This window comes from Oreochromis aureus, linkage group 13, assembly GCF_013358895.1.
Source record: "Oreochromis aureus strain Israel breed Guangdong linkage group 13, ZZ_aureus, whole genome shotgun sequence".
NCBI lineage: Eukaryota > Metazoa > Chordata > Actinopteri > Cichliformes > Cichlidae > Oreochromis > Oreochromis aureus.
In genome coordinates this window covers 9,854,189-9,866,334 of record NC_052954.1, presented here as the reverse complement: position 1 = coordinate 9,866,334, position 12,146 = coordinate 9,854,189, and the positions used below count along the sequence as shown (strand labels likewise).

The 12,146-nt window shown below is 41.1% G+C and overlaps 1 protein-coding gene across 5 annotated transcripts in view; it reads right to left on the bottom strand.

Annotated features, from left to right (window-relative positions):
• Window positions 1-12,146, bottom strand: part of LOC116318771 (sorbin and SH3 domain-containing protein 1) — a 39,887-nt gene that overhangs the window by 21,284 nt on the left and 6,457 nt on the right. For 3 of the 5 annotated variants that reach the window (XM_031737907.2, XM_039622177.1, XM_039622180.1), the window contains exons 2-12: window positions 8,226-8,268; window positions 7,890-7,976; window positions 7,395-7,511; window positions 6,521-6,627; window positions 6,215-6,356; window positions 5,770-5,799; window positions 4,410-4,552; window positions 3,884-3,944; window positions 3,677-3,751; window positions 1,010-1,045; window positions 799-901 (exon numbers count right to left, since the gene is read on the bottom strand). In XM_031737907.2, the coding sequence (XP_031593767.1) occupies window positions 799-901; window positions 1,010-1,045; window positions 3,677-3,751; window positions 3,884-3,944; window positions 4,410-4,552; window positions 5,770-5,799; window positions 6,215-6,356; window positions 6,521-6,627; window positions 7,395-7,511; window positions 7,890-7,923 (848 nt within the window). In that variant the 5' untranslated portion in view covers window positions 7,924-7,976; window positions 8,226-8,268. The remainder of the gene's footprint in view (window positions 1-798; window positions 902-1,009; window positions 1,046-3,676; window positions 3,752-3,883; window positions 3,945-4,409; window positions 4,553-5,769; window positions 5,800-6,214; window positions 6,357-6,520; window positions 6,628-7,394; window positions 7,512-7,889; window positions 7,977-8,225; window positions 8,269-12,146) is intronic. The other 2 variants (XM_039622178.1, XM_039622179.1) reach the window with 2 other exon arrangements.

Genomic DNA, 12,146 nt, shown 5'->3' with positions numbered 1-12,146 from the left:
TACGATTCATATATGACGTCCGCCCTCATTATGCCTGCCTCCCTGTCCTCCTCCTCTGCGTCTAATGATGATAGGACAGAAAATCCAATTCACAGTTGAGCCAAATGAGTAATTTGATTAGGTAAACTAGATTGGACCTGGTAACAAAAAACAGAACGCAGCATTTCCTGGGAGAATTTCTTAACAGACAGTCAAGTATAAAGTGACTATTCAGAAAACACAGAAAAAAATAGGGCAAACAAAAAGCATGCTCTCTTTGATGAGCATCAAGGACGACGCGGGACCTTTCAGCAGCACTGATAACGACACGTTCAGGAGTGCAGTGCTCCATCCATAAACACCAAGGAACAAGGAAGGTCAGTCCTCAACATGTCATCTGCAGCTTTTGTGGGCAACACTTTATCCTCCATCACCTGTCTGCCTTCATCACTCCATCACTCACGTCTCTGAGCGCAGAGTCAGGCCTTTGTCTGTGCTGACATGTGGTGTGGAAGGTTGACACTAATCATACTTCAAGCAAAAAACTAGAGGACACAGTGGTGGAAGCCAATGGGAACAAAGCATGCTCAGATTTTCAAAGTCAGGGAATAAATAGCTTTTTTGCTCCACTACAGTAAGCCCTGCTTATCTACACTTACTAACTCTGTAGGTAAACACAGGCAGTATTTCAGTATTTGAAGTATTCCGAACTGTGAACAGCTTCTTCTTTTGCTAACAAACACAAACAGAACTATGCTGTGCGTTAAGTATCAAAACAAACATCTTTGCTTTGGACTGGGGCAGATGGAAGATGCTGACCTTTTGGCAGAGGGTTTGAGGGAAGACGACCGCATTGGCACGGGCATCGAGTGGCCTCTTGAATCAACCTCATTCTCACTTTTTGAGCGTGGGACTGCTCTCACTGGAAATAGGAACATAAATACCTCAATACTTGCACTGTGTAAATAGTGTCTCCAAATTTAGAACATTATTTTGGTTTAACTCCTACAGCTACTTATCCCAGACTCACCATCTTCCAAGTAACCAAAGGGGGTTGGACCATCATCTGAAAGAGGAGAGTACAGCAATAAAAAGTGATTTATTATTAATTTTATCTCTTGCTGTCTTTGTTACTTAAAAAGCAATGAATATAGCACAGTATTAAATAATTCAGAAGACACTGAAGACATTCTTTTCCTGCGTTTTCCCTTGCCTCACACCTTCCATTAGACCAAACACAGGCAAAGAGTGTCAAATCAAAGCACTTCAAGGGAAGCATTACTGAGCTAAAAAGGGATCCAAGCATCGATGAGCACTGAGGGTCTGACTGAGTAATGCACTGTAGAGCCACAGAGCCAGAACTGTCACAGTCAGAGAGCTCTGGTAAGTGTCACAGCTACACATCTAAGCTGATCACTTCATGCAATTGTTGAGCTGATTCTGAGCATCTCCTTTCATTTTACCTAAAACCTTGCTGTGGTGGCTAGAATGTGCAAATCGAAAACCAAAACTGTGAGCCAGACTCGACCTTAACCATCTAGTGCTTCAACCTAAACACTGGTTAGTAGAGTATTATTATGGAGGATCTTGCATAGATTCAACTCTGGGTGACAGACTAAAAACGTTAATGTAGGACTACAGCAGCACCTAGTGGTTGAAATAATGCACCACCTCCCAGTAACAATGGGCAAATGATGCCTTATTGCAGAGAAGTCAGAATAAGCGTCTACAAAATAATCAACTATTAAAAAAAACGATTACAGCCTGAAATTTGTAGTAATAGATGGTTAACAGAAAAAAAAGAACATGACAGAATTATTACATTTTTCTGATATAAAAGGAAAAATACACTTGAAGGCGTCGTGCATCTTCCATGCATCAACTGGAAATAGTATATTATTCAGGGGATGATCATAACACTTCAGTAGATGAGATAACCTTTTCTTTAATCAATGATTGTTTCAATAATTGTAATAAAACTCAGAATTTAGTTATTTTTATTTCACTCCTGAAGTAGGATTTTTTTGATAATTATGCATAAAAAGTATCACTCATTATATAATTTTGTTATTTACACCTGTCCTTTTCCTACTGTGACATGCCACAGCATACAGTATTGTCCAAAAGTGTTGTGCCACCCCTCATTTCTTCATATTGTTCTTTAAGTAGCTTTGAGGAATAGTTCTCCGTGTATTCTTTTCCACTTCAGTCCAGTTCTTGTACCTGACCATTTTCAGGGAAATGTTTTTTTAAGCCACACTGACCTATGAATCATTTAAGCACCAGGCGCCTAACAAGGGCTGAACCCGTGTTGTTTTTACAAATGACAAAGGACTCAGCAAAGAATCAATTTTTAAACTGCATCTTTAGCCACTTTGTTACCAGCAGCGTGTCTTGGCATTGCAGCATGTCCTTAAAAAATGTGAGGAAATTGGAAAAATGGAGGACAAAAGAAAAAAAAGCCCAAAAAGCTACATACAGCAAATGAACAGCATCTGAAAGTCATGTCCTTAAGAAATTGGAAAAAATCCAGCAAAGATCTGACACAGGACCTAAGAGGTGCATCCGGCCCTAAACTTGATCCATCTACCTTTCAATGAAGCCTCATCAGAAATGGTCTTTGTGGAAGGGTGACTATCAAGAAGCCATTCTTAAGGAAGAAAAGGATAAGATATGCCAAATTACACAAAACCTGGACTGGAAATGAGTGGCTACAGGTCTTAGAGAGTAATGAATCCAAATGTGAAATTTGTGGTTTATTAGTATGTACAGGAGAGGTCAGGAGAGAGGGACAACAGTGAGTCTTTACAGTCATCTGTAAAACATAACAGAGGCTCTGTCATGGTTTGGTGTTGCATTTCAGGTAGGGGTATTGGAGATATGGTCAAAATCAATGAAATTATATACACAGAAAAGCATAATCAGATTTTGGTTTACAATGCAATAACATCTAGAATGCATCTGATTGGCAACAGCTTTGTTTTTCAGCATGACAGTGATCACAAATATCACTGCCAATGCAGTAAAAGCACACAATCAGGAACACTGTCAATCATGGATTGGCCTCCCCAGTGCCTGGACCTCAACATTACTGAATCCGTGTGGGATCATCTTGACAGAGAACAGAACAAAAGGCAGCCAGAATCCAAAGAAGAGCTGTGACTGACCTTCAAGAAGCCTGGAGAACTATTATTAAAGAGTACTTACAGAAATTACAAGAAAACTTGGCAAAAAGAGTTCAGGCTGTGTTGAAGAACAAAGGTGGTCACACCAATAGTGACTTTTAAGTTTGTTAGAATTGTACAAACTCTATTTTTTCCCTATATATTCTACACTTCCATGTATATTTGCAGACGTTTCAATACACCGCTGCACCTAATTCCCATTCTCATCGCAAAATATAAAGAAACAGGGGGTGGCACCAGACTTTTGCACAGTATTAGATACAAACAGATTTCGTTCTGTGATCAGGAGTTCTGCACGAACCTTGCAGTGTATTTAATTACTGTAATAGCGACTGTTAAGAAACACATGTCAGAAAAGATTACATAAAAGCCTTTCTGCGTCTTCGAGCTCTGTTGTTTCGAGGCGAGTAGGTACTAGCGCAAAGATTAAACACAGCTGAAGTATTTAAGAGGGTCCAAGATGGCTGCAGATTAGTAAAGCCAACGAGAGTGGAGTTACTGCCATCAGATACCTTTCGATTTCACCTGAATCTCATAGCTCTCAGGGAATATGTAGGTGGGACGGTAAGGGTTTTCCTCAATAGGCTCTATGCACAATGATGGAGAGACAGAGGACAGCATGACATAACACAGAGACACATATATAAAGACACACAGGGACAGAAACAGACTGATCAAACAGAGAAACAACACAGAGTAGAAAAAAAGAAACGACTTACCAGGTATTTTGTGAATCTGTTTGAACATTGTCTTATACCAGTCTTTGGACTTTTCAGTGTTCTGAAATTACAGTGAGGGAACAATTAATTCACAACCAGTCAATGAGAATTTCAGAAGAGCATCATCTGCATCCTTTTCGAGCAGGAAGACGTTCCCCTGTCTGAGTTTCTCAGAGCATTTTGTTTCATTTAATAAAGTGCAACAAATGAGAATGACAGCAACGCATTTAACATTACTTCTGATGAAGTGCTATTGTGAAGCTGACACCTAAATGTGAGAGTGCTATTAGTAACACACACCTGCTATGAGTGTGATTAGAGGACTATATATTATATTTATTGCAACGATTAAAAAAAATAAAAATAATAATCACATCAAAAACATGACATATGGTCATGCTTTCTGTATAAATACTACCTCTTTTACTGTAGCATTAATCACCCATGTGTTATCTAAACAAAGCACCCATTAAACATTTACAGAGAGTCGATTAGTCTTCATTCGACAGCTGGTTTGGTCGCTCACCCGTACAGGCACAATGGGCTTGTTGAGAGGACTCAGCACAGGGGAGTGCAGTGATAGCCGCTGCCTCTTCCCGTCCATTTCAGGGACTGGACTGACAGTTTCGCTTCTGGATTCGGGGCTTTTGTCCCTTTCTGGGGTTGGATCTGTGAAGCACAAAAAAATAAGCTAAAAGAAAGCTAAGTTCACAACACATTTCCAGTGATGTGGCAGCACAAGCAACCAAAAAGCATGAAGAGAGATTATATAGAATTTGTGCAGGAAATAACTTTTCAGAACATTTCAGATGCAGTACATTATTTACTTAAGTTACTTCCAACACCCGTGTATTGTTTATGCTGGGAAACCACCATTACTTACTGGGATACTTCACTCAATGAAGTGATTCAGATATTAATACCGCTCTACCAAGCAGAGTAAGCCTGTAGCTCAGTTCACTGAGCTGGCTACGTGTGTTTTATACTGCTAATAAACTCAACTTTTAACTTAACAGGGAGACTCTTAATAATAGTGCCACCAGTGTATTTCCAGCAATCCAGAGGAAAAATGTCTGCTGTTAAAGCAACACTTATATTGGTGGATGTGCAAAAACAATATATTGTGAGCATTAAAGCAGAGATGCATGTTTTTAAGGACAGATTTTTGACATTTTGCCTTTATTGAAACCAGAGCTGAATCCAGGCCCCTCCAGCAGCCTTTGGAATATGGGTCACCAGCTCATCCTAGTAAGCTACACAATACATTTTGGGTATACTGCCTTTCATGCCCTTTTTACATAAAATACATGACAAATATCAGAAAGTATATTGTCTTTTTTTTCTACATGACTTCTCACATCTGAGTGGTAAGACAAGCTCAGTCACACACACTTGGATTTAAATGATAAGGATAAGGTTTGTCCAATGTCAAGTAAATAAATGAAAGAACAGAAGTCGGCCTATAAAACTCAAGTTCATGCTAATCAGTAATTTTTCCATGTAACCCACTGGTGACGGGAACAATAACGTCTAAGATTAAAATCCCAGGTTTGATAAGAAGCAACACAAAAGAAAAACAGCATCAAACAAAAAGGAAATGAAATGTGTCCGGTATAACCTGAGCATCGTGCTGCGTTCCCAAAAATGGTAACATGTTGGCGCTAGAGTCTTGACTTATTACTTCATGACGCTCGTATCAAACTAACAAACAAAAGTTAGTCATGAAACCGGGAAGGGGGGCGAGGTGCGCACACAGATGGTTCAGTCGAGAAATGAAAAAGGTGTTGCACTTTAATAAAAGCAGGACTGCTGCGAGCAGTCGAACGAATGAAAAAAAAAACCAAAGTGTTATATGTGTTAGCCATCAACGAGACCTCAGTGCGTACCTTCAGAATGAGAAAGCTGCTTTTGCTGTTCTGTTGTGAAAGAAACACAGACAAAGACATGGCATCAAAGTAAAATGTGACTCAGCAGTGATGTGTGAAAGCAGTTGTTATACATGTAACGCAGACAGAGACAAAGACACCGTTAAATGTTCCATGTGACACAGCAGAAAACATCTCCTCGCTAAGTAAAGATGTAGTGGAGTGACAAGCAGGAAAGCAGCACTCCCAGTGTCTGAACTGTACTCTGAGGTTATTCTGTGTTTTGGTAGCTGGTCCCTCTGCATGTGTGTTTTTGATCTGTCATGCTGGTGCTCCAGTGCAACATTCAGTGGGTCTGAGTGACATATATATGACTTAATACCACCAAGCTTGCCTAAAAGGGCACACGAGCAATTTTAAGCTTCTTAATATCTGTTGCCCCCAACCTACAGACAGGTGTGCTCACCTCTGTTGTGTTGCAGCAGGACTATGGTGGGGTTAACTATGCTGGTGCAGGGATAAACAGAGCCGGGAGTCGATGTGACTGAGTTCTGAACGTCAGTGGAGAATGGAGCTCGATATTCTTTTATGCTCTCAGATGAATTGTTCTGAAAGTGACAGAAGATACAAGTTTACAAGTCAAGAGAAAGAAAAACTGTCCTGTAAAAAAAAAAAAAAAGACATCTAACCAGCACCCTAAAATAACAAGATCTCTCAGTGCTCATAAAATCAAACCAAGATCGTGTGTTAAATGGGGTGGAAGTAAACGTACCTGGCACAGAGTGTTGTTTACAGGAGGTAAATCGGCTGTGTCATTGCTGCCACCCTCAGCCAGTCCTGCTTTAGAGCTGTCTCCATTAATCTGGCTTGTCCAGCCACCTAAAAAGGGTCCAAAACTCTCTTAGTTTGGCAGCCAGCGCGGCAAGAGCAAAAACACTGGGGACGATGCTAAAAAGTAAATTCTCTGACCGAGCTTATGACAGCAAATCATAACAGATAATTGCAGATAAAATAAATCTCCATTTCATCTGTGGGGTGTGAATGCTTTCCTTAGTGGTTTTCATGCATAGGGCTGTTAATATCCCCAGGAAAAAAAAAAAATAAGAAGGATTCTCCCACAATCTCTGAACTTTGTCACAAGAACAAAGTGCCTATTCAGTTAGCTGTTAAGGCCATTTGTTCCACTGGCCTTTATATTCAGACTCTACAACAATTAAAGCATCTCCCCAAAAGCCTTGGCTAGCCTCCAGACCGGTTCCATTCCGCTCTGCACAACAAACGAGCCCACAGTTAAGGCTGCCTGCTCCAAAGTGCAGCGTGGGCAGGCCACAACAAAAGACCTCTTTGACACTTGTATGAAAATATGAGCAGTCGCCCTTTATCATGGCTCTGAGCGTGCCCAGCTGAGCATACACTTTAAAATGTGAGTAGTTATATAATCCTGACAGCAAAACACTTGAAATGCTGACAAACATGACGAAATGCCCGTTAAATTACGGCCACACTCACATCCTCTGTCCACATTTTACACGGATGTGCTCTTGTCCCCCCCCCACACGGCCATGTTATTCTTGCTAACCTCTTAATATTCTCTTCATAATGTGGAGAGCTGTTACGAAACAACTGTGGCAGCTGTCCTGACTTACTTGGTGTTGAGATGACGTTTGGCTCATCGCTGATGCAGTCCTCATCATCGATGTGGACGAGAGTGGCCCTTAGGGTCACCACGCCTTTCCCTTTGCAAACTCTGCTCGGGTCCAAATCTGAAAACATTCAAAATCTCACTTTAGCTGCTACTTATTTATTTTTTTTGGTGGTTGTTAAGGAACGTCTTGCTGCTGAGAATCCAACTTATTGCTACCTCATGCTCCAAATCACCAAAATAGAACTGTTACATCAAAACCAGGCCATCAAATTAATATCCTGCTGTCCTGTAAAACTAATTACCATGAGCACCCCGCCAGAGGTGAAAGTAGAGCGCCTGAAGCTTGTCCCATACAGTATTTTTTTATTCTCCCGTTAAATTAACACCCAATTCTCAACAAGTGACTTTGAAGATCACATCCTATGTCTCCTGTGTGAGTATGAGGTTTCCACAGCTGTAGTAGCTGAAACATTGATGAGCCACATGGATGCATCACCTGGGGTGGGAATCAGGTCAGGAGAGCCTTTCATGCTTTTCACAGGTGTAATCCTGACAGCACAGACTGTTCGAGGACCTGAAGGGACTTTAACACAACAAACACACAGTGTGTGATTATGAAAAAGGGTATATTTAAGCAAACCTCCTACTTTAAGATTTGAAGCAGTTATCTATCACCTGTTCATTAAAGCAATTCACTATCTGATTTAACAAGCGCGCTACATAGTACGTGATCGATTTAATGCCATGCAAGTGATGAATTCACATCATTGTGGTACATAGGAGATGAGGTTAAATTAAATATTTGATAGGCTTAGACTGAGAGCTGACTTACTGGGAGCTGCGCTTGGTCTTACGCTGCCCTCTGCTGGAGAGCCCTGGAAGGGAAACACATGGAAGACTATTAAAGAGGAGGTTTCCTCAAGATAGATTCCTATGATGTATTATTAAGTATTAACCTGCAGCTACACAAAGATCCTGACAGAATTCAGAATAAAAAATTATGAGCAACAGCTAAATAACTTTTTGTTGGAGGCACAAAACAAAATTTTCAATTAATTTCAGGTCCTAGCAGGAAGAGATGAAAGGGTTTGCATCTGTGGGCACCTATAAAGAAATCCACTCATGTTCATTTTAACCTACAGTCACCTGTGCTTCCCTCCAATGCTCATGTGTGACTTAGTCTGACAAACATAGCACCACAGCAGTGGAAACATCTGCATCATTCTCAATAAACTTCACATCAGATGACTGAGGAGCATGAATTTGGTAACCAGGCCAGGTCTCTGCTGCGGTGCCACTTGTTAGAACGGATGACTGTATGCACTGAAGGAATATAACATACACAGAAAATGTCTTATACGGGTAAGATTTGCTTTAGCATTGGCATTAATAGTGAAGGCACTGCAAAGACAGCTTTAATGAGGAACCACATACAGCTAATGAAACTGTGGTTGTGCCTCTGTGGTTGGGTTACACACTGAAATGAGATACAACACAAACAGACAGGAAGGCAGTGAACTTTATCTGTTTAAATCATCTGAAGAACCTTTCACGTTAAGTTATATTAGTAATTCAAAGCGTCGTTTAATTCAGAAAAACTTTCAAACTCAAGAACAGCCATTGTTTGCTTACAACATAATACAGCACAGTCTATATAATATATAATCATGATTTTTTCCATCCAGAGAGATATTACAACTTATGTTACAGATACTAAAAGTTGCAGTGAAACATCCAAACGGTAGATTGGATCAGATGCCAAAAAGATCTGTTCAATGCATTCTTGCAGTACAATGCCACCGTTACTCAGCAAAGATAATTAAGATAAGATTATTGAGGATCAAATTCAGTGCTTTCAGTACTTTCCACTAAAATTGCAAAAATTCCAAAATTGCATATGTGCTTCCCTTTAATGACAAGAAGAAAGGAGAAAAGTAACATGTATTGCTCTAAGCTCCAGCAGTGGTGCATGCAGAAGTCAGAGCATGGCCACCATAAAAGTATCTGTGAAACTTCCTACTGCTCTTCTGGCCGTTGTGCTCAGGCAGCATGGCTGATTTAGGAGACATCCCCATTTCAAATGCCAAGAAAAAGACTGATTAAGACTGCAAACACACTCACCAAGACACTCAAACAGTCACTTGTTCATATACACAAACAGACACAAAGAGTGTTTTCTTTTCATTTTCATTTGTAAACTAAGAGGATAACAGTGAGGAAAAAGCCAGAGCAGCAAAAGCCATCTAGAATTTATTCTGTGATGAAAATTTTAAGCTGCTTTTAAAGTTGTTCCTTTTCTTTTCCAGTACGTTCTGAGTTTGCTTGGGACACTGTGTGCTCTCTGTTTACACATGGCGGTAAATAAGCCAACCTGCAGAACAGGCTGGGGACTGATGTTCCAGCTGGAAGCCTCCACAAATAGGCCTAAAATGGATGAGGGAAAATGGGAGCGATTCCAAACAAGTCCCAAGGGGACACAAAGCAAAAAACCTTTTTAAACGTCTTCCAGTATTGGAGCTGAGCCGTCCCTGAGCATCAGAAACCGTGTGTTTATTTCCCGTCCCTCTTTAATAAAATCAGCTTGCTTCTTGACCCCCTGCATCCCGGAGAGGCAAAGCATCCATGATCTCATTTCCAAAACCATTAACAGGCATTCCTTTGAGGAGTGCTTACACTGATCTCAGTTCTGCTTCCGCTGTATCCTCACATGAACTCCGAGATGGAGGATTTACAGTAGAAAGAGCATTTTGAGTGTGTTTGAAATTCTGGCATATAACAGATAGAGCGAATATGACAGCTGACAGCGTTCAGTTTGCTGTATAAACACACAGAGCGGAGATCATCCCTGGCCTTTTTAGGAAGAGGTGCTTCTGAGCAGAGCAGGGCAGAGAGCGCCATTCATCCAGACTGTAAAAAAAGGGCAGAGCATTGCTAGGACAGCACAGGCCGGGCCAAGGCAAACAGAAAAATAAGAAGACGCTACATCAGCCATCTGATTAAAACATTATCTAAATTCACTGTCATTCTTTATAATCCAGGAAGCTCCTGTGCACTCGGGCTCTGTTATGAGTCTATTTGGCTTAGTGGATATGAAGTTAAGTCACTATTTGTTGAATTTGTTCTAAGTTCAGCAGACCAGTTAGTGGGCCTTGAGTTAGTGGCTCAAAGGTTCCAAAGACAGCCTGATTTTTCTAGCGTCAAGTTGTCAGTTTCCTTTTTTTTAAGCTAGCGGATGTGCTATTTGTGTTGATTTCTCAGAAACAAACAAAACAAAACAAGTCTGACGAGTGGAAACTGGGGAAGTCTCATAACATTTACCAAAAAAAGTTGAATGGAAATTCACAGTTTAACAATTAACAGGGTAGGTGTCATTATATTCACATCACAGTCAGTGAAACACCCTCTCAGCTCTGACCTCTGCCATTATCTAAAAGCAGCAAAGCCCAGATGATTCATCCAATATGCATCTCTCAGTTCCATTACAACACAACACTCTCTCACACACACAGATACATAAACCTCCTACTGAACGAAAGCTCCCTGGTGTAACCAACACTGCCAAAACAAACAACTCATAAAAGCCAACGACCACCCCAAGGCGTCACTGCAAGTCTGGAGGGAGAGATACTTTACCTTCTCGATGATGTGTACAAACAGCCCTTATTCCACGACGTACATCAGGACCCTCTGAAGCCCCACGAGCCGCACGGCCGAGCTTTGAGGGTCTCATGTGGGTGGAACAGTCCCTGCGTTGACCTTGACCCTTCGCTATGTAGGGGGGGCTGTTTGCTTGCGACAACAGGCGTGTTCAGATGGACCTGTCACCACATGCCACCTGGGAATGTTGCACCCACTCAACAACTGTGGAAATCCTCCGGCCTCTTAAAATGCTCACGCAGGACAGCAGATGAGAGACAGAGAGGCAGACCAAAGATGATAGCTGCAATTTGCTACTGGATGATTCAGCCACCCATAAGGTCCTCAATGCCACAGATGCTTTCGGGTTTCCCGGAATCTGCCTGTAGTCCCAGCGCTATTCACAACTCACGTCTGAGCGGAAAAAAGTGGCTTTTTTCTTTTTAATTTACCTGCATTCGTAAACAGTTGCTGGCAGACAGAAATGGAACTCTAAGCCCACTGGCTGGCTACACTGAAACCCCCCCAGCAAGGCCCATTGCACCCAGAAGCTTAGCCAGCACAGTAGCTGATGGGTTCCCAGAATCCCTGATTCAAAAGGGCTCCCTCCCGGTGCGAGGGCAGTATTCAAACACTTGTTTCTGATTCATTTAAAAGTTTTACATATAAAACAGGAAAAACATGGCCACTTTCTCTGTTTTCATGTTGAGTACTTACTAAAATCCCGAATCTTATATTCCCCACAATCTTAAATAATTTTAAGATTGATGGAAAGCCTTCTTCCCCAGCATTAATCTAGCTTCTTAAACATGAAATTTGTCTTACTCTGTGATGGAAAAATACACTGTTTATTGTATTATCGTCAATAAAAATGAGGAAAAGGGTATCTGGCAAAGGCCTTTGACACTGAGGTACTGAAAACAAAATGTTACCAAGGAGTTTAGCTAAAATCTTTCACAAAACAGTCAAGATTGAGCCACTCTTAGTCCTCCTAAATGATGCGGGTGGCTCTTTGTGTCCACAGGACATCTGATTTTATTGTTTAAAGTTTTGCCTCCCCGGATCAGGGAGAACTTCCTTCAGTTATAAAAGGGTACCAACAAATATTTACATTTTT